This window comes from Calonectris borealis, chromosome Z (assembly GCF_964195595.1).
Source record: "Calonectris borealis chromosome Z, bCalBor7.hap1.2, whole genome shotgun sequence".
In the NCBI taxonomy this organism is placed as follows: domain Eukaryota; kingdom Metazoa; phylum Chordata; class Aves; order Procellariiformes; family Procellariidae; genus Calonectris; species Calonectris borealis.
Window position 1 is genome coordinate 45,420,700 of NC_134352.1, and position 23,002 is coordinate 45,443,701.

At 38.4% G+C, this 23,002-nt stretch overlaps 1 protein-coding gene across 1 annotated transcript in view; it reads left to right on the top strand.

Annotated features, from left to right (window-relative positions):
• Positions 1-23,002, top strand: part of LOC142075576 (guanine nucleotide-binding protein subunit alpha-14) — a 78,407-nt gene that overhangs the window by 50,642 nt on the left and 4,763 nt on the right. The window contains exons 3-4 of the mRNA XM_075137061.1: positions 20,216-20,370; positions 22,738-22,866. Of these exons, the coding sequence (XP_074993162.1) occupies positions 20,216-20,370; positions 22,738-22,866 (284 nt within the window). The remainder of the gene's footprint in view (positions 1-20,215; positions 20,371-22,737; positions 22,867-23,002) is intronic.

Below are 23,002 nucleotides of genomic sequence, written 5' to 3' on the forward strand. Positions count from 1 at the left end.
AGAAACGTGAAATTTTGCGCCAAAAGCAACAGTGAACACATGTCTGCACTTGCTATTTTCTAAGTGTTACAATAGAAAAATGAAACTCTTCTGAATTTTATAAGATGGCAGCTTGGCAACAAGGCACCTGGTGCTTTGTCCTAGTAACAATCATCTGCCCGAGGAGCAAGCTGATATTACAAGGAACAGGAATGGCAATCCATGAGGCACGCACAGGCAAAACACTGGTTAGCCTCTCATTTATTTAATGTGAGATACCTTACTTTCATCTGATTCATTAATTTTCACTTGTCTTTAGTCAGTTTGAGTTATGTCACTGCAGTCTGTTAAGGGAGGAAATTTTCTTCGTGTGGCACAGCCTGTGGAAGGAAGGAGGAGAATGAGAAAGTTGAGGAGCAGACTACCTTGGTTAGATGTTGTTCACATCGCAGTAAGATAGTAAATGAGGTGGTTGGTGAGATGTCTTCAGGAAATAGCTGCGCTGGACTCCCTTGCTAGTAGTTACCTTGGTTTCTGCTGGCAAACAAAATATGTTTCTAGGGCAGCCAGGCACAAAACTTTGAGTCCAATTTGTGGTAATGCTTTCCACATGGGGTGCTCAACTCCAGGATAGCCTGGCAGAAATGTGAACGTGAACACTGACTAAAGCATAGCAGAGCTAATACTTTTGGACAGTTTCCATCCTCAGTCCAGGGAAGACAAAGTATAATTCACTGGAAAAGAACGACAGGATCATTAATGCAGCACACTGGTTGAAGTGTCAGAGAGAACTGGCTGGTTCTAATGTGGCTTGTTAGCGTTGATGTTCACATCAGAAGTCTGTTCCTAAGCTGAAGAAATTCAGACGCCCAGAGTTTAGTTCAGAGAAGAGAGCTGGAAGTTGAATAACAGCAGCTTCTCTTATTCCAGGAATGACAGGCCTATTACTTCCTATGCAATTGGTCATAGGTAGTGAATTTGATATTCTTAAAGGCCGAGAAATACTCTGCTGGGGGAAAAGCTCTGATTTTTTGCGACATTTGTAGTTGCTCTTGCAACTACTTCTTTAATGATGTAAGGACAAAGGATGACATGATAAGTTTGTAGATTTGTAATTTACACTTGTAATTTGGTACATTTGGTTTTAGTCTTTCCTAATGCAGAAAAGCTTACGATGCTACATTTATGAAGCTTTTGACTCTACAGTTGCATACGTTTGGAATCCACACTGGGAAGTGCAGCCTTTGTGGTGTTGCTAGTGTTCATATCATAATTTATTAAGAACAAGCAAAATCATAAACCTTCCTCCCCTTTTACATCTGTTGCTCCTTATGTAAGACCTACTAGTTTAGGAAACAAACTAATTCATTACTTCTACATGGAACGGTATTTCACAGCCTATCGGTTTGATACCAGAAACATTTTCATGAGTTAAGCTGTATACAATAGTAAGTCTATGCTGAAGATGCTTCTATATTCACAAGTGTTTAGAAACAGGGAGGGGTTTTCCATAGAAACAGGTGACATGCAAATTAAAAAATAACTTGATTATGTTTTATATAATTTTTAAGGTGATTATCAATAAAATATCTAGAATTGATTGCATGTATGTAGAACTAGAAAGTCAATTCTAAAATAAGAATAAACAGACCGAGCTACAGTTTGTTAGTCTTGATGTGCCTTTTGTGACTGTGTATAATTGTATTCTACTATCTGTAGACCACTAATTATATTTTTTCTTTTGCAACCTTCCATCATAGAGTATTCCTGCGATGAATTTAGGAAGAAAATTACAGGTTTACAATGACTTAAATTAAGAATATAACGCCAGAAATATTTCATAGTTTTTTAATATGACCCTCCTAACACTGAAATAGATTTCTTAACAGGCTTTATGCCCAAGGTTGGCATTTGCTGAGATTGAAGTATTTTATAGATATTGGAAAACCTGGTTTTGAGACACTGTACAAAAAAAACGATATTAAAATTGCTGACTGTTTTGTTCTGCTCAGTTTTGTTGTTTGAAGCAGTTCATCTAACAACTGTATTATTCCTCTAATTCACCCTTAGCTATACCACTCTCCCCCCTACCCCCCTCCTCCCCTCAAAAAACCCACAACAACAAAAAACCACGAGGAAGATGTTAAATCTAAACAAACATAGATGTCAGGATTGGAAATCCTGTCAAGCTTTAGCGAGTGTTAAATGCAGTTATCATTTGTGCTTTTAATATCTCCTGCAACATGCCTGTTTTAAATAACGGGAGGAAATGAGTAGAAGAAAGTAACAAGTAGAAGATCCTGTAAATATCTACATGTGCCTTGTGCTTTAGATACAAATTCCTTTCAAATCTCTCAATAATCCTGAAGTTTCTTAGGGCTGGGGTTGCTCCTTATTTACTGGTTGCTAGGTTTCTTGATTTGCGAGAGTTGCGGAGATGTTGTCTCCGATGTCTTCACAGAGGCTTTTTTTAACTCCTTGGACTACTGATTGGACAGTCTCCGTAAGTAGGAGTCACGCCTCCTTCCATGCTTCTCAAAATCACAATGATATTAGATGAAGGGATAGAAGAAATACTTTACTCCCAGTATTAATAGTAAGAAGAAAGTAGTAGTTGAAAGGAACAAAAATATCCATATTGATAGTCCTGCTCCCTGCCTATGAATATATTAATTGTCTTCAGTGAGAGTACTTGCGGTGGGAAGCCATATTCAAAATATGAATAACTTAAGAGATTTTAGTGGTATTTTGTGGTTTTCTTAACATTTTACCATTTGGAAGTCAAATTATTATGAGATCTTTGTTGTGTAGCTGTCATACCGTGTAGAAAACGTGAGAGTATGTCTCAAACTCAGATAAAAAAGACCAAATTTTAAACCTGGTACTTAAAATGCAGCCACAGCTTTAGGTACAGCTTCTGATTTGTGAAAGCTTGGGCTTGGCAGCCGTGGAAACAGCATATGTACCTTTGCAAAGCAGACGTGCACTTTGAACCTGGAGTACTGCATCCAGTTTTAGGTTCCCTGGTACAAGCTAGAGATTGAGAAACTGGAAAAAGTCCAGTGAAGATGGTCAGGTGGCATAGGAGGGGAGACTAAGGGAGCAGAGTTAACTGGAAACTAAAGGAGGTTCTACTTGCAAGTATTCAGCTCCCAAAAAGGATCCAAGTGGTTGTAGAGAAGATGGAGGCAGGCTCTTCAGACAGGTGTACAGTGAATGGACAAGAGGCAAAAGTTACAAGCTGTAGTGAGGTAGATACTCCTTGGAAATATGGGACATATCTTCACAGCGAGAGCAGGTAAGTACAGGAATGGTGCCCAGAGAAACTGTAGAATCTCCCATCCTAAAAGAACACCTCAAAACTTGCCTGGAGAAGGCACTGAGGAACCTCACCTAATTTTAAGTTAGCCCTGTTTTGAGCAGGGGTCAGAGCTGGCGACATCCAGCCGTCCCCTCCAACCTGCCTTGTGCTGTAGCTGTATGCGCTGGCCTCTTTCAGGCTCCTTATGCACTGGGGCACATGGTGATAGGGAGCATTTGACTCTTGCAGGGGTAGGTGTTTTGTCTTCAGCTTCCACAAAATACATCAGAAGTGTTGTCATTTGCTTTCCTAATTCCTTTGTAATGTATGTTAGCCACGTAAAAACATAATCAAGAATAAATGAAAGGGAAGATGACAAAGTAGGATTACGACCTCTTGTTAAAGAGGTCCTAGCATGGACATGATGTTTCTGTGCAATCTCTTTGATTAGAGGGGTATTTTTTTTAACTTGCCTGGTTTACTCTTTGCTTCCTAACTTACCTGTGCATTGTTCCCTTCATGATGTTGATCAAATACATAGGCTTTCAGGTTACAGCTGTGCTTCGTGCGTAGCTTGGTCTTCTTTGGACTTCACTCTGCAGTTGCAAACTTGGAAGAAGAAAATGTAAATCCAAACTAACTGAGACAATTTTTGAGCTGAGAAATCCAAGCATATATATATTCCCATTTTCGCTACATTTTCCTACCTGAAAATTTCCTTATTCAGAGGTGAAGAAGAGAATTTTTAAAAAGTAATGTTTAGGGCCCGCTAGTGAGATTTTAGGGAAAGTCTGTAAGAAATAGGGTGCAAGTATACTGATCCCTTACAATGATTCTTTCCAGTGCCTGGATGCGGTATGAAACAGAGGCCAGAATCAAGACATTCGTAGTTCCGCTAATGAGTGATCCTCTTGATTTTTTTTTATTTTTGTTCGTTTGATCTGTCAGTTTATTTTTCCAGTTACTCAGCAGTGTGAAATTCTTCTGCATTTACTCAGTGTCAGCTTTAGCTTTGCCTGTCTTAATTAATTTTGTTATCTTCGGGCTCTGTAACCTCAGTAAAGGTGTAATCTTTTGTGGATTATTTGTGGAATGGAGTAACAGATGCCTGATCAAAACTGCTGCTGACCCCTCTCCTCTGTGAGGACGGATCATCTAAGTCCCCTGTTATTTTTTTTGTCTTTTAGCTGCTTCTTAATCCTCAAGATTACTCTCCTGTCCTTTTTCTGTGATAACTTACTATCCCTAACATTTATAAAAGGGCTTTGCTGAAAATGCATCCCAGTATTACATTAGCTGTATCATGCTTCCTTATGCGCTTGAGACTTTCTTAAAGAGGTCTTAAAGAGGTGTGCTAGGACTCCTTTTACGAAAGCCACTTTCTCTGTGCTTTAGAGGATTCTGGCACACAACAGCAAAAAGTACTTGCTGAAAACTGACATGGAGGCAGGTGCCAATGAAGAAAAGCCATCAAAAGATGGATTCTTCCAATTCTGTTATATGCACTAGGCCTTTTGTGCATGAAGGAGTGTGACCTTTTCTTTAATGTAAAGAATTGTCATTTGGGCTGAAGTGTTTAGTACACATCAGAGCAGAGATTAAAATTCAGGTCTCCATTCTTCAAGTGAGTGCTCTAACCTCCAGATTAGGAGGTGGAAGGAATGTTTCTTTTCCTCTTTTGTTTCTGCTTAAATAACTTCGACTTTGAAAAAAAATTTCTGTGCTTTTTAGACTGTCACCTGGAAAACGCAGATGTAGATTCCTAGGCTCCACTAAATATTTGCTGTTAAAGAGTGGCATTTGTAAGTACTGTTCCACTAGAAGTTCTGTGACTTCAGCACAAGGTATGGAAAGTGTCCATCTCTCATTATCTGACTATCAGTGTTTGTGCTCTGCTGGAGAGGAAGGAGGTGGTTTCACATCATGGAAAGGGGAGATTCAGTCAAAGATTATTGTTGGTTGAAACAGTGTGAGATCTCTTCTGAGGCAGGTGTACAGCTTTATTTAGTAGAGGGTTGTGGATTTTTATATTTTACCGCTACCACGGCTCCCAGTTGGAAAGTATTATGATGATGTCTTCTCATTCTTAAGGCAAAATTGAGTTACCAGTGAGTAATAAATGAGGAGCCACAAAACCCAGCTATTTGTCCAGCAGAATTCTTTTAAAGTTTGTAAGGCATTTTCACTTTTAGCATGTTTTTGTATCTAACGCGGTAAAGGCAAACAGGATGAGAAAAGGGTCTGGACTGTAGACATCAAATCTTTTAAGTACAGAGTATTCTTAGGTTAAAAAATAAAATTATAGACACTGAAAATATTGATGGTGAAAATATGGTATTCTTCTCCTGTTCTCATAAATGTAAAATAATTTCTTGGCTTAAAATTCCATGGAACTTATTTTGCTGACATATGTAACAAGTTATTTAGGAAGCAAAAAAGGGTCATACTGTCCTATATTTGGAAATACAGTTTTTTAAGCAATAATTTGTAAATAATGACCTCTATCTCTATTACAAGCAATATTTAATTCACGTTAATCTGTAAAGCTAAATGGGTGAAGTTTGCTATGTGAACTGTAAGACTCAGAGGGGAGCATAGAAATGATGAAAACTCGTCAGGTATGTTCTTTGTGAAATGTTTTCTAAACAGTTTGCTGGGAAGATTTGCAACACTGGAACACAGACCTTCTGTTCCTCCCACAAAGCTAAGTCGTAACAAAATTAGAGCCCATACTTACAATTTGCAAGACCCGTGATGAGGCTGATTTGGGTGAGAAATACACTCTCATTCACTCTCCATCTCTTGTTCCAATGTTTATAGAGCACTTGGAATAAATTACCAACAGCAGTACATCAGAACATACTATCTAAAACGTCAGTTCTTTGGTGGTTCCATTCATTTTTTATCTCTTTTAAAGTAACAACCATCTTCAGGATAGAGGGAAAATGGGTTTTCCAATATCCCTTGTCAAAGTAAATCATTAACAAACTGAGCAGTCATTTAAGATGCATCTTCTGTTTTGACATATTGTTTTTAACAGCCCAGATTTTTTAAGCAATACATCAATTTTGATGCTCAGTTGACAGTGTTTTGTGATATCTAGTATTTTCCTCAAGAGATACAAAACCATCAAGGCGTTAGTGAAGAAAGTGGGTTTCTGTTTGCTAGAGTCTATACACTTGGATTATTTTTTATTAAAAAAAAAAAAAGGATTGCGATAGCATTTAAATGTGAGAGCAAGACTCCATTATCCAGTGCCACTGCTGATAGAGACATCTGAGAGAGGAATCAACTGTGCAGCTGGGAGTTGTGCCATAGCCTAAAGTCTCTTTGGTTAGAGGGTCTCACTACTTAACAAGGAAATGACAGTGAATCTCATTTCTTTCCTTTTGCCTTTCAAAAGTCAAAACCAAAATACCGAGTGCTCTGCTTCCCCATATTTGAGCAGATGAGGGGAAAGAAAAGACTGGGCTTTCATGTCTATGGATTTTAAAAAGCTCCATGGAGAGTAACGAACAGGAAATGGCTTTCATGAAAATCTGGAATTAATTTCTTAAATAAAGTTTGTTGGGTCTATTCATTACTTACTTAAACTGATGATTTAGTAAATTAAACAGAAGCTGAGAATGCAAAATTTTCAGAGCTCGTGGAGAGAACTTGTATTAACGGAAGTCTAACATAAGATTCTCCATATCCCTGTTTGAGAATAGAGGGATATTCTTGAATACAGAAAAATAACAGCAACTTTTGCATTTGGCAGTCATCTTCAGCTTTTTTGCTGGGTACTGGAATGAATAGTGCATCTGGTGCCCTATATGAGTTGAAGGGGTTAAGGCGGAAGCATGCTTACGTGGGCTGTGCTGAAGTGTCTTCAGAATGTAATCTCTCCGGGCAGGGACATGTTATGTTTGGCAGCATTCACCTGCCATACAACATGATGTACCCTTACAATGCTACATAAGATAATATCCAAGGAATTCACTTACCAAGGAAATTAGACAGTCGAGCTGCTTGGCTCAGTGGGAAAGCATGCACTTCCAAGGACATTGTCCTTAAAAACAGTCCTTAGTAATGTGTGAACATCAAAAACTTGGAGTTCATTTTAGTTCAGATAGCATCAGCATCTAAATTAATTATGTCTACAAATATGGACTGGAAATCTGGTAAAACAGATTGTTAGATATTGTTAGATATCTGGTACTTCCTGTGTTTAAAATTTTTTAGAAATTGAAGTCCTGCATTACTTCACAGTGATGGCCGATTTATTATTTCAAAAAAGAAGACGGGAGAAGTTTGGAAGAACAAGCCCACTATGTAGTGCAGTATATAACTAAAATGTTAAAGACTGAAATGTTAAAGATGGTCTCATAAACTAAGATACATTTTGTGGAATCATCTAGCATATTTAGACTATTGCCAGTTGAGGCCTAAATGTTCTTAAAGATGCACATTTACTTAAATAATTCTTTCATATTTCCCTGTATACTGAATTAACGACAGTATTTAATACGTGGTGTTTTCACTGAGAAGTGACATCTTCATTTTGATGCATTTCATATGATGTCCTTAGTCAGAACTGAGTTTAAAAAAATAAAAAAAAAAAAAAAAAGAGACAAACCTAAATCCATCAAGACGCTTTGTCTCTGAATATATTGAAAGCTACACTCTGAGACAGGGAAACCGAAAACTCAGAGCTGTCTTTTGTTATTTAGAATGGTTATATCAGTCTCGTTCTCAGTAATTTTCTCACTGTTATGCAAATAATCATACTCAGCTCTATTTGATGAAGCTGTTATACATCTTAATGAAGCACATTCAAAAATAACTGTCCACAATTCAAAACCATTTTTGCAAATAGTTTGTATCCTTTAAGTACATTAGTAAGGCTGCAAGTGAGCGAATTCTTGAGGTGTGGTGTGGCCTGTCAAATACTTCAAAAATGTCCAGGTGGTTTTTTTAAAAAAAAAAAAATTGTAGAGAGTGATGGGTGAATGTTGTATGTCATTATTAAGTACTGAGTAATTATGAAGATTCAGCGTTGTGTCCTGAACGGAATCAGTGGAACTGTACTATATTTGCCTCTTTTATTCCTATAGCACGTTGCAGAAACTTAAGGTGGCCAGAAATCTCATTTTCTCCAGATGCTCTTAACACGGAGTCTCCAACGACATGATGTATTTCTTATTATTGTCAAGTTTGATGTTCATATGTGTCTTAAGAATGAGACAATATGTGATTTCGTTCAAGGTAACTGCTGATGGCAGGTAATGTCACCTATTTTCTTTATTCAGGTCAGGATTTGTTGCGTCAGAAGTAATGGAGTCAAAAGTAAAGTTCACCAGGGATGGGAAACTGTGTACAGAGACCAACTGACACAATCTTATTCCAGGAAAGTAATTTGTTTTCAAGAAGGGGTTAATTTATTAGCAGTCTTGGTACTTCAGATGCATAGAGACCAAGCTGCTGCTTTGTTCTAGAGCCATTTGAGAAGAGATAAATAATTGTTCTTGTTTTTCATGTATATCTTTGTATGAGACAGTCCTGGCAAAGACATTTTTTGTTTTGAGATGCTCCTGGTTCTATCATAAAGTCTAAATCATTTGGATCTTGTCTCCAGCTGCCTGTGAGGCAGAACCTCTATACACTAATGTAAGAAGTTGGAGCTAGAATGCAGGAACACTGAATTGCTCAATTCTTGCAATTTTGGCCTACTGTAAATACCCAGAATTGTTGTTCATACTTATTCACTGCGAAATAAATGTCAGGAAATTAATCTCGCAGTATCAGCGTTTACTCCCTCAGGACTTTGATATCTTAATAGGTGGAAAGGTGCGTGGTTTGGGGGGGGGGCAAATCTAGTGAACTTCAACCAAACTGTAGAGTTTTTCTTCTTTTGTGTGAGTGTGTGTGTATGCATGTCTTCAGTTGGCTGGAGAACCTCTTCGTGACCCCGGCAGCTCTTACATGTATAATAGTCACATCTTTAAAAACCTATTTATGTCACTTTTGTCCTAGACCTGCCAGTTTCCACTGTGAAAATTCCAGCGTTTTAAATCTGTGCACCTCAGAAGTAAGAAACTTCATGCAAGTTCTGTCTGAAAACTTGTTTTCTTGGACTAATAGTTGAATTTGTTGCTTTGCCAGATGATGATTCTATTTCATCTTACTACTTGTGTTTTGATTTGTTTTCTTTCCTGACTCTGAATTCACTAATTGAGGCTCTTCCTCAGCCTAGGACATCTCAAAGTAGTCTGTATCAGCAGCAGTCCACCTCTCCTACCACTTGAAAGGTTTGCTCTCCATGCAGGGCTATGCAGAACAGAGACGCAGGCTTTTGCATCTATGAACCTCATTACTTCCAAGGAAGGAAACCACGACATGGATGAATTTCCTATTCTTAGCCAGCTGCATCTTTTTGTTTGGTTTTGATTTGAGATAAACGTTATCTAATCACAACTTTTTTTCCCTGAATTTGCTTCTTTCCTTTCAGGAATCCACACATATTGTACCTCCAGAGAACTTTATTCATACTTTTCCTGAGTCACTATAACTCTGAAAGAACTCCATTACAATCACTGGTGGAATATGTGTACAAATCAACCTAACAGCAAAATGCCCCAGTAACTTTCTCCCTAACTTGAACACTTATAAAGTGTTCAATATCATTATTGTTCAATATCATTATTGGGAAACATATATTTTTTTGTTTGTGGAACTTTTTTTTAATGTATTGTGACTAATTCATAAGGCTTTTCTGTTTTTTTTATAAGGCTGGAATAAATTTAATAAGTATTAAGTCTGGTTTCTTAAGCAAGAAGTATTCTGTGATCACACTGTGTGCGCGGCTGCCTTTCTTCACCCTTTGTAACTTCTAAACCCATTGACATGGGTCTGCCAAAGTCAGAGGAGAGGGATCTCAAGGGTAATTAGGTTCTGGGCAGGTTTTGTGGTAAAGGTGGCTGGATAAAGGAGAAAATTGTTGCAAATATATTGGTGTAGGAAAAAGAGGTGGCAAGAAAGTATTGGACAGAAGAGGATATACAAGGCGTGCGTGTTTGTGCCTGACTCCTGAAGACGTATGAACGCTGCATTGCTACAGAATCCAGAGGCACGTTTTGTCAGCTTTTGTGTGCTTAGAGCTATTCCTCTGATTTAACCTTTGAAACAATGACAGAGATTAATGCACATCTTCACACTAAACTTGGTTGCCTTTTCTCATAATATACTGTGAGTAAATCAGAAGCTATGTACAGGATTAGCTGGATTAAATTCTGTAGCCCAAATTAGTCTATGTTCCAGGGTTAGATAATCAAAATTATTTATTCAGGAAAAGAGACAATTTCTGTTGTGGATATATATTTGTATATTATTTGAAGGGGATGAAAATTGAGTTTAATTCATTTTTTTAAGACCTGCTAGGAAATGCAGATAGAAAAGTAATCTCATCATAATTTATCATGCCAGTTGACTTAACAGTGGTATGTTACTGCACTACTTACTATATATGGTTGTTCTAGGCTGTTCTTTTTTCTAAGTATTTGAAACAGCACTGATTGAAATCTGTGTAACTGCTCAAATTTTGTAGGTCCAGTGTAAGTAGAAGAAAAGTAAGAATGAGGAATATCAGAATGTGTTCACTTTTTTTAATTTTTCTGTTCCCAATCTTCTGGAAGCCATACTTACCACAGCAAATCCCGAAGGAAAACAAGATAAAGTTATTTTTAAATAACTCTAGTAAAAACAGCATACAGACATATGAAACAGATTCTTTTTATCATCATCTAGTATATGCGATTGGATTAAACTACAAATTTTGGCATCACAGACAAGTAGACAAATTTTCCTGGATAGAACCTGTTCCTCAAATAGCTGGCACCTTGACATAATCTCTGCTCAAAATCACAGGGAAGGGAGTAATTGGAAAACAGAGAATAGACTATCTGGGCGGGTCAGAGAATATCTCACATACTCATGTGCAATATTAATAGATAATATTAGTGCATTACCCACAGGTTAAAGTACAATGACATTGTATGGTATTGTATGTGACCCAAATATTTTTGCAGTGTGCCACTGATCTCTACTATAGGGTGGAAAAATGAACCAAGAAATAAAAGATGTCACTTGATTATATCTGAGGATATTATACTGATAGTTTTTGTTTCTCCCTTCCCTCTGTAAACTAGAAGTGTAGGAAAATGAGGTTTGGAAGCCACAAATTACACATATGTGTACTTGTGTATTTATATTTGTACCTGTGTATTTATATGTATGCTTGTGTATTTATATGTGTACATGCTTGCTTTTAGTCCTCATGTGTGTGACACTGCAGAAACAAGTCTTGTGTTTGAAGAAGTTGACCAACATTTACATATATATGGATGCACTGTCACACATGATTTAACAAAAGGCAAATATATAAAGATTAACTGCAAACTGTTTCATTTTGTGAAGAAGAAAACAAATATCTTGTGATTCTCTTATGTTTTTTTAAGGGTAATCCATTAAATTTTAGATAAGACCAGACTGTGAGGTCTTGTTTTCAATCAGGTCTTTGCCAAAAATTTTGTGTTGCCAGTTACAATCTCTTTGGTGGTTTGCCCTGGTATTTTTACAGTTGCACTGCTTAGTCTTACTTTGCTTACGCTAGCTGGTGTACTGTTTGCTATTCCTGCTGTTATCATAGATGGGGGACTAGTAATGACGGAAAACTTAGAGAAGGAATTTACTACAGCCTATGGGTGGCAGACAGAATAGCCTCAGTAAGAAAGATGCAATCGAAGCTTATGGTAAGGGGTTGGTGCACAACCAGGATGGTATCAATTCATTATTTTAATTTGCAGAAATTTAATCTTCAACTTAATCTGCTGTTCCTATCTAGTTATCCAGTCTATGACCAGGTACCTTTTCATAGCCATAGAGCAATGCACTATTAAAGCTGAATAATGAGAGACTGCAAAATAAGCAATATTTATTTATCTTTAGCATATAATGTCTTAACTCTAAACGTTCGAGCATTTAGTTCCCCTGCTCTTTTCACCTTCCTTAATTTTCCTCTTCCAAAATGTTCTTTCACTTGGAAATTGAAATTAACCCTCATACACTTAACTCTTGTCTCTTCCTCTGATGATAATTAGGAGATACTGGCAATAGCTGCTCTGTGTACATTTTATGTACAGCTCAGCCAGTTGTTAGCTTCCTCTTCCTTAGTTTTAAGAGTAGTTTGTTCATGTTCAGTTCCTTCTGTACCCAAAATATGTAAACAAAACAATCATAGGTAATTGTGTAGCTAATTTTAGAAGTCTCTTAGTGTGTCCTTTACGTCAGTAATAGAGGTTGAGATATGAAAAAAACTATGCCTCAACCAGAGGAGCTATGTGCAGTGCTTGTAATTCAGCAAAACTTAGTAGCCTTGCTGGTACCAAGAGGAGATTGACTTAAGTGTTTGGGTCTGTGTTTGGGCTTGCATTTGGTTCCAATTCAAAGAATTTTCAACAGCAGCAACAACAAGCCAACAGAATTGAAATTCACATAACTTCTCAATAAAACTTAAAATGTTATTTGTTAATCAGTAACTTTTACTAAAATTATATATGGCCTGGGAATTGCAGCTTCCTATTCCGCATTGTAGTGAATTATAAAATCTTAGGCGTTTTTGGTGGTCGTTCCTCCCCCCTTCCCCCCCCCCCCCCGATTTTATGTATTCTCTTTTTATTTCTTTAGGAACAAACACACTCTATTTATTAAGTCAAATTAACTGATGGGACTGTTTCAAAAAATGAGATAAAAATGAATGCAAACTAAAATGGTTTACTAAAATGGTTTTAGTAAAACACAATGACTTCCAAAATATATCACATTATACTCCCTGGAAGTTAAATTAATGGGCCTAACCATAGTATGAAGAAGAGGCAAGTATTTAATTGCATATTTCTACATATTCTGTAGTGAGATATAATGTGTATTTCAGTGGCACTGTAAAAGTAAAAATGTTTAGAGATGTAAAATGTGTTCAGTGATACTCACAAACTTCCTATTCACACAGTATGAAGACTTAAACTCCTGCTGTAGCTAAGGATCTCTTGATAAATAATGTGTTTCTGAAGCGGTATACACCCTTAACTGGCTGTTCTTGTAACCTCCCAATACTGCATAACCACTTTGTGTCCCTTCTGTGATCCTCTGTTTGCTGTGAAGAACCTGCTGTAGCTTCCAAGTATGACTTTTATTGGAGCATTTCGTAGTTTGTTTTGCCCAGCCAAATGCGGAAGGACCTAGGGTATGAAAGCAAAGTGCAAACACCATAAAATATAAATAAATGCGTCGAAAAATAGGAGCTTCATTAGTTCTTGCAGCACTTTTAAAATAAATAATTCCTGTCTTTACCACTGGGCGTTTACACTTTCAGTAGTTATTGCTCCAAAACAGACTGCCTTTCTCAGAAAACCTTTTAAAGGAGTAATAACCTAGGTTACGTGTGAAGAAATAAATATATGTATAAATTCAGGCCTTATAAATACAAAGACCTTCATAAGATAACACATAGAACCATTTTTGGGTTCCTAAGAAATATGACAGAGCTGCAAAGTATCAAGTCAAATATAATTTTTTTCCAAGTCTGGAGATTCAGACGCTTTAAAAAGAAGCTTTACTGAAATAATCAGTTCTATGCATCGCATGTAACAGCTGGAGGTAAAATTTATTCATATATCTAAAAAAATGTCGCTTGTGGTGTTATCCATTTCTTGTCTGGCAAAGATCTGTCCTTACTACAAGCTGTATTTAATATTATACTCATTCAGCTAGCATTTGTGCATGTTTCTTGGCACTTTCACAAAAGATGAGAAAGCTGCTTTTACCCAGTGCTATTACTGTGTAAAGTGAAAAAGGCATATTCAAGACCCCTACTGATTATTTTATTTCCTTTTAGTATATCTTTTTGATGAAAACAGATGAAAACACGAGCGATGTTCCCCAGGGCTCAGTTTTGGGGCCGGTCCTGTTCAATATCTTTATCAACGATCTGGATGAGGGGATCGAGTGCTCCCTCAGTAAGTTTGCAGACGACACCAAGCTGGGCGGGAGTGTTGATCTGCTGGAGGGTGGGAAGGCTCTGCAGAGGGACCTGGACAGGCTGGATCCATGGGCCGAGGCCAACTGTATGAGGTTCAACAAGGCCAAGTGCCAGGTCCTGCACTTGGGTCACAACAACCCCAGGCAACGCTACAGGCTTGGGGAAGAGTGGCTGGAAAGCTGCCCAGAGGAAAAGGACCTGGGGGTGCTGGTTGACAGCCGGCTGAACATGAGCCGGCAGTGTGCCCAGGTGGCCAGAAGGTGGCCAACGGCATCCTGGCCTGTATCAGAAATAGTGTGGCCAGCAGGAGCAGGGAGGTGATCGTGCCCCTGTACTCGGCACTGCTGAGGCCGCACCTCGAATCCTGTGTTCAGTTTTGGGCCCCTCACTACAAGAAGGACATGGAGGTGCTGGAGCGTGTCCAGAGGAGGGCAACGAAGCTGGTGAAGGGCCTGGAGCACAAGTCTTATGAGGAGCGGCTGAGGGAACTGGGGTTGTTTAGCCTGGAGAAGAGGAGGCTGAGGGGAGACCTCATCGCGCTCTACAACTACCTGAAAGGAGGTTGTAGCGAGGTGGGTGTTGGTCTCTTCTGCCAAGTAACTAGCGATAGGACGAGAGGAAATGGCCTCAAGTTGCGCCAAGGGAGGTTTAGGTGGGACATTAGGAGAAATTTCTTTACTGAAAGAGTGGTCAGGCCTTGGAACAGGCTGCCCAGGGAAGTGGTTGAGTCCCCATCCCTGGAAGTATTTAAAAGACGTGTAGATGTGGTGCTTAAGGACATGGTGTAGTGGGCATGGTGGTGTTGGGTTGACGGTTGGACTCGATGATCTTAGAGGTCTTTTCCAACCTTAATGATTCTATGATTCTAATAGATTTTTAAGAAACTAATAGATTTTTAGTATTCTAAGCAGCTTAGACACAGGTTTTGAATGTATTTGCCAAACAATTTTGCCACTGTCTGTGTTATATATGATCAGTTTTCTTTCCAGGATCAAAAGGTTTGTTTTTCGGTTTTGTTTTGTGGTGGTGTTTTTTTTAATGGAACAAGTATATTCTCCTACTTCTTTTGTATTCAAAATTACTTACCCTTATCATCTGTATTCTTTTCTCTACCTGCACCACATCATCGAGAAGCAGAGGTCTACTTAAAAAATCAGCCTGAAGTAAGGTAACTTCAGAATAGGGATTTTTAATATAAAAATGTTACAGCACTTTTAATGTAGCTTTTGCTGTTCCTGCTCACTCTGTGTTTAGAGAGAGCATAATGTGCTATACATATTTTAATAAAGAGTGAATTCTGGAACTCATTTGTTGCTTGCATTTCATTAAAAAAATTTTATGCCAATAACTGACGTTGTTAACATGTGCTTGTGCTGTTTTGCATTTCCCCTCTTTGTTCCTTGGTTTGGTCTGTAATGATTGTAGATCTGTTTTGTTTTGTTTTCTTCACATATTAGTGAGCCCTTTCTGTTCTTCCTGCTCATGTATTACAATGCTGCATATTTCCACAACTTCTCTTGGACTAACTTCTTAGTCGTATGTGAGAATTCTATAAAATTCCACTCTTGCTTTGAGGGAAATGAAAACCAATTTTCTGGTGTTCTTCAAGTTGCAGAGGAAGGTTTTAAAATATGACCCTGTCCACTTGAAACGGTGAGGTCCACTTCTTGCCAAAATCCCAGTATAAAGTTTCATGATATTTAAACTACTTTCATGGTATGCTGTTGGCAGTGCCAAAAGATATTTGTTAAAATGTAAACTTACATTATTACTAACTGTTGACAAGATTTAATAACCCTTTTCTAGAATTCCCAGTGGTGGGATTCTACAGCAAAATAATAAAAGCCCTGTGAGCTTTGTGGACATCTTACATCATTCAGTTACCCTTTATAGTGTTTAACCAGAGGAAACAAAGGACATTTAAGCATTTTATCAGATGTCAAACTAGCTTAAAGAGCTATAGTGGCTTAGAAAAATTATTTAGCTTTCAGTTTGTGACGGATTCAAAGGCAAAGGTTATTTGCAATAGTCAGCAAAAATCCTTCAGTGGGTTAGATACAACAATTTAAAAGAAAGTCCTGATTAGCAGAACTGGTTCTTATTATGTACTGGAAGAGCTGTGTATAGAGTTTAGGGGCTTAGTTAATTTTGCCATGGCTTGCAAATTTTCAGTTCAGTTGCAATTAATATTTGTGTTGACCACGAATACAATACAGAATGTCTGCAACTAAGCTATAACTAATATAAATGTTTGACAATCACTCTTACGTAAAACTAGATGTAAAACAAACAATCAATTTCCAATCATAATCCTATTTTACGTTGATATGTTTTATCATGTCAACACAATTTTGTAGAAAAATCATTTACTTCAATCATTATAGTAGTCAGAGGCTGGAATAGCAGGCATTGCTCTGGTTGTTACTTACGAGGAATATTTGCAGTTAGTAATAAATTGTCACACCCTCGCGCACATGCGCACACACTCACACAAAACCCCGCGACACCTACCTTTTAGTTAAGATGCTGGTATTTCCCAGTATAAAAAATACAGGATTCTCCTACTGCCCAGGTTGAAGGACTATCTGCTGCTTCTAAGGATATCTTGGAGTGTGTTTCAAGTTTAATCCCCTTTTCCATCAGATCCTGGCTGGATTATTGTACACTATCTCCTAAGATTACTCATTACTCATTTATCTTGAAGACTGCATTTTAAGGAAACCGAAATTTTCTGTATCTTGCTTTCATGTCATATTATCCACCCATAATTCATACCAAAGGTGTTTTTTATTAGTAACGTGCCTGTTTACTGAGGATGAGGAAGACGTACCTGTGGAATGATAGTAAAATCACGTGGTGCTTTAAGTAATTTTTCACTTCATTGTAGGATTTTTTTTCTTTGAATTACGAACATGAGACTAGCTGTTAGTGTTGAACTCTATTTGTTATATACTATGAAATGAAAGATTAATCTGAATTATTTTCCCAAAAAGGATTTTTCCTGATGTCACATGGCACTTGGCCAAATAAGGGGACTGGGGTTTGCAGATGTAGACACTTACGAAATACTTCTTTTCACAAAGACCTGGTACCAAAGCTGGTTTTGCAGCTACGGTTACATGAAGCCCTCTTAGACACATGCAAAGTTTTAGCGTGGAATGAAGCCTGAGTCAACCCTAATCAATCAAAATGCTGTGATAGGTATTTGCATGTCAGTGCCCTTTCTTTTCTCTAGAAAAGCATATCTGTTCTGGGACTTTAGTGAATTGAAGGAAGAGTTATTCATAATCCAAATTATTCTGCACGTCTTTCACCAGATAAGATTGAAAATATGGAGAAAGGTTACTGCCAGGACACAGGGTCTCTAATCTGTTGCCTCATATACAGTGCCTAAATAAAGTATAAATCACAGGTAAAGCTCTTCCTACATTGTTCTAGCTCAGCATGAACATTCGATATAATAATTACAGAACAGAAAAATTTATTCAATAGACAGTATTATCTGTCTTGCTAACATAGTTATGTTCTGTAAAATTAAGGTAAAAACCCCAATATGGATTATATTATATCTGTAAAGAATCTACAAGAAATACTAACAGGGATGTTTATACCATGATGCATTTTAAACTATTGACGTTGATTAACAATTTACAGTGTAGCAGTAATTATAACAGCTATGTTTAAAGCTTTTACCTACTATTTTAGAAAAAGAGTTTTAACAAAAATCAGCAGACTTGGCATTTGGTTTTGTGTAACAGAACACCTGTAAAATCAAAATACCTGAAAACCTGTAAAAGATAATTCCAATCATGGAGAATTTTCCCAGGCATTATGAATGCATTGTAAGTCTTTGATATGAAAACTCAGAAGAGTGGCATATTCATATTTTTGAGAGTTAGAATATTTAAAATTATTTTGAACTGAGCAAGGAGAAATTGCTTTTGAGGCGTTAGGCTCTATGTTACACGGGTTTGCAGTTGCCCATGGTAACTTAAAGACCCCATAACTACAAAAGTCCTGTTTTCTGCCTGATCTTTATCTCATTTTGAATGACTAGATTAACAGGTCTGTCAGTATTCAGATTTTCCAGTTCAGACCCAAGAATTCACTGCCCTGGATCCAAACGAGATCTGTGTGCAGCGTTACTATTTGTGACTCTCCCAAGCTTAAATAAGAGGTCAGGAAGGAACCTTATTTCATTTTCAAAGAGGATGACCTAGATGATCTCTAGCAATGTACTGGAAAAAGTGTTGGCAAACTGAATGTGCAATAACCAATCTATTTTATTCCAAACACTAAATAAGTTAATTTATTTCAATATTAAATGCATTTTAGAACAATACCAGACCACTAAAGGTATTAGCAAACATCACTATATACCAAGTTGAACAGTTTCAGAAAAGAACACTTCCAATCATAGAATGGTTTGAGTTGGAAGGGACCTTTAAAGATCATCTAGTCCAACCCCCCTGTGCCTTCCACTAGATCACGTTGCTCAAAGCCCCATCCAACCTGACCTTCAACACTTCCAGGGATGAGGCATCTGCAGCTTCTCTGGGCAACCTGGTCCAGTGCCTTACCACCCTCATCATAAAAAGTTTCTCCGTTATGTCCAAGCTAAGTCTGCCCTCCTTCAGTTTAAAGCCGTTGCCCCTTGTCCTTTCACTACAGGTCCTGGTAAAAAGTCTGTCCCTGTCTTTCTTATAAGCCCCTTTTAAGTACTGAAAGGCCACAATAAAGTCTCCCTGGAGCCTTCTGTCCTCCAGGCTGAACAACTCCAACCCTCTCAGCCTTTCTTCTTAGGAGAGGTGCTCCATCCCTCTGATCATCTTTGTGGCCCTCCTCTGGACCCACTCCAACAAGTCCATGTCTTTCCTGTACTGAGGACCCCAGAGCTGGATGCAGTACTCCAGGTGTATCCTGTACTGAGGATCACTGGAGCAGAGTAGAGGGGCAGAATCACCTCCCTCAACCTGCTGGCCACGCTTCTTTTGATGCAGCCCAGGGTACGGTTGGCTTTCTGAGCTGCAAGCGCACATTGTTGGCTCTTGTCCAGCTTTTCACCCACCAGTACCCCAAGTCCTTCTCGGCAGGGCTGCTCTCAATCCCTTCGTCCCCCAGCCTGTGTTGATACCGGGGGTTGCCCCGATCCAGGTGCAGGATCTTACACTTGGCCTTGTTGACCTTCATGAAGTTTGCACAGGTCCACTCCTCAAGCCCTCTGGATGGCATCCCTTCCCTCAAGCAGATCAGCTTGATTCTGCACCATTCGCTGCAGAACAACAGATTCTTCTGTATCCCTTAAAAGCAAAACTTACATTTATGTTTGCAATACCTCTTACACTTAACAGCAAAGAAAAATTATTTCTTTCCATAGAGTAGCACCTTGGCTGTTTCTCACTGAGATAGGCATTAAGCAGAAGATGGCTTGTAGGAATTTGATGCCTGCTTGATGACTGTTTATGCTAGGTCAGCCTCTGGTTTGTCCTGAAACAAACCAACAAACGTACCAAAAGTATCTGTACTAAAGAAAGTATCTAGAATTTTAGAAACATTACCACTATTATAAATTGGTATTAAAATTTAGTGAGTTTAAAAACGTTTGTCAAGATCCTCTTTTAAAAAGAAAAATCACACCTGGATGACAGTAAGCAAGACTAACTTGTTTAAAACTTTCAGTACCAGTCATTTGACTTGAGAAATTAAATGCATTCAAGGATTAAAACTGCTTATTTTCTCCTAGGTTCCTTTCTGATGCTTAGTCTTATTGATGGGAAGAATATAATAAAGAAAGGGGAGAGTGGGTACTGCATGCTGACGGCAATCCTTTCTCACAATAGTGTAACCATTTAATTGATTAGGAGAGTGCTCAGATGATCAAAGAAGTGGAAGTGGATAAAGTGACAGTGCTGGAAAGAAAACAAGTTGAAGCAATCAAGAAGCTCTGGGAAGACCCAGGAATTCAAGAATGCTATGACAGACGGAGGGAGTACCAGCTCTCAGACTCTGCCAAGTAGTAAGTACACTGTGTAATTACAAGGACAAGCTAGACTTAATGAAGTTAATCATAGAATCATTTAGGTTGGAAAAGACCCTTAAGAACATCGAGTCCAACTGTTAACCTAGCCCTGCCAAGTCCACCACTAAACCATGTCCCTAAGCACGACACCTACACATCTTTTAAATACCTCCAGGGATGGTGACTCCACCACTTCCCTGGGCACTCTGTTCCAAGGCTTGACCACTCTTTCAGTAAAGAAATTTCTCCTAATGTCCAATCTAAACCTCCCCTGGTGCAACTTGAGGCCATTTCCTCTCGTCCTATCGCTGGTTACTTGGCAGAAGAGACCAACACCCACCTCACTACAACCTCCTTTCAGGTAGTTGTAGAGCGCGATGAGGTCTCCCCTCAGCCTCCTCTTCTCCAGGCTAAACAACCCCAGTTCCCTCAGCCGCTCCTCATAAGACTTGTGCTCCAGGCCCTTCACCAGCTTCGTTGCCCTCCTCTGGACACGCTCCAGCACCTCCATGTCCTTCTTGTAGTGAGGGGCCCAAAACTGAACACAGGATTCGAGGTGCGGCCTCAGCAGTGCCGAGTACAGGGGCACGATCACCTCTCTGCTCCTGCTGGCCACACTATTTCTGATACAGGCCAGGATGCCGTTGGCCACCTTCTGGGCACACTGCTGGCTCAAGATGAAGAGATAGGTTCACTCTGATTTTATTAGTTATACCTGTGTCTCTGTTGGCCTGTGGTACACAATAAATTTTAAGCTGGAGTGATGAAACAAACTAATTTTAGGCTTTCTGAGCATACTGGAACCATCATCCCTCCCAGTTCTGAGGTCAACACAGCTGGTACATAACTGAGTTTCCCTTGGGGGAAATCATGAAAAACAGCTGTACAAAATGTATTGACAACAAGCGGGCAGGTCAGAGAGTTCAGTTAACGTGAAAAATTTACGATATAAATAAGAATGAAGATAAGTCTCTCCCCCAATTTTCAAAGAATTTAATTGTGAAAAGATTGTTTAATGAGAACAGAAAATTTACATTCCTGTTTCTGCCAAGGTTGAAAAGTAACAGGGTTAAATTGCAGCAAGGAACATTTAGATTAGGCATTTATGGTAAACTTGAACTTGGAATGGTTACACATAGGCAATCTGTTCCTGTGTGTTAAGCATTATCATTCTTGACAGATGTTTGTCTGCTTTGTTCTTAAATAATCCTACATTGGAGAAGGAGAATGCCACTTAATGGTCTACTGTAGCCTCATTTCCTAAGAAATCAGCCACAACTGAAAATCAGTTTTATTTTAAATTTTATTGAATCTTCCTTTTACTGTTAATTACAATTGAGATCTCATTAATAACAATTTGCTACATTGCTGGAGAGGAGGAATTTTCTTAAGAGAAATCTTTTCTGAGTAAGTGATAATATTAAGTGTAAGTATTTTTTATTTTGGGCCCCAAATGTGAGGGATGTTTAGGCAGCAAGGGGAGAATACACCGACACCCTCCCTCTTCCACCAAAGGAAAAGGGGGGAATTAGTGCTTAACTAAAGGAAAGTTTGTGCTTCAACCATGTTGTATGATTTGGAATACACCTTAAACTTTCTGTATGCCTTGTTAGGATTTTGGATGATCTAATGTTGCCCTCTAGTGGTGGGAAGATAGATTGCAGAGAGGAATACTGGGCCTCGGTTCTTTGTGTCTTGCTCACTCACTGCTCGTTTATTGAGGCACAGGAATGTCATCCTAGAATTTAATCCCAGCCATGGAAACCACAAGAAACTTGTGAAACTAAGGAAGGTAAAGTTAGGAATGACTGCATGGGCAGACAAGAAACTAAATGCATCATCTTTTGTATTAAAAATATGTAAGTTTGAAGCATTCATATTTGCAGTGCTTTCCATTAATTATTTTTCTGAATTCTGTCCAGTAACCTTTCGCATTTGTGTGCAATATTAGCATCACGGATGAAGTGACAGGGGATAGAGTACTGTTGGTAAACATTATGACTGGGACTGATATTTGTGTGCAAACCTTAATTCTCATGTTCGTTCTGGGGTAATAGCAAAGGTTATTCAAATAAAATCCATCATTTTGGGTGTGGGCTGATTGTCTATAGAACATTCAGGCATCATCTCTTTTGATTAGTATTATTTTGCCTGAAATGTACGTTTAGATCTCAGCTAAAGTAAAGGGTTTTATAGTTTTAAGCCAGCAACAATTGCGCTAAGGCCATGCACAACTGAATTTCTGTTTAGCTGCTTTTATGGGAACACTTCTGTGATTGCTGGTCAGTACTTTGGTTTTGAATCCATGTGATTAATTTATGATGGTGCATTAATCTTGTTTCTGTTGTATATTTAACTTTTCAGTTATCTTACTGACCTTGATCGTATTGCTATGCCCTCATTTGTACCAACTCAGCAAGATATTCTTAGAGTCCGAGTTCCAACTACAGGAATTATCGAGTATCCTTTTGATTTAGAAAATATTATATTTAGGTAAGACTGCCTGTCAAATGATTCAGTATATAATTATGAAAGTAGTTGCTGCAGCTTTACTTCTAAGGTCTTTTAAGCTTTTCCGTTCAATGAGTGTTGTATATGTTTCCAGCCCTGTTAGTCTCCAAAATTAATA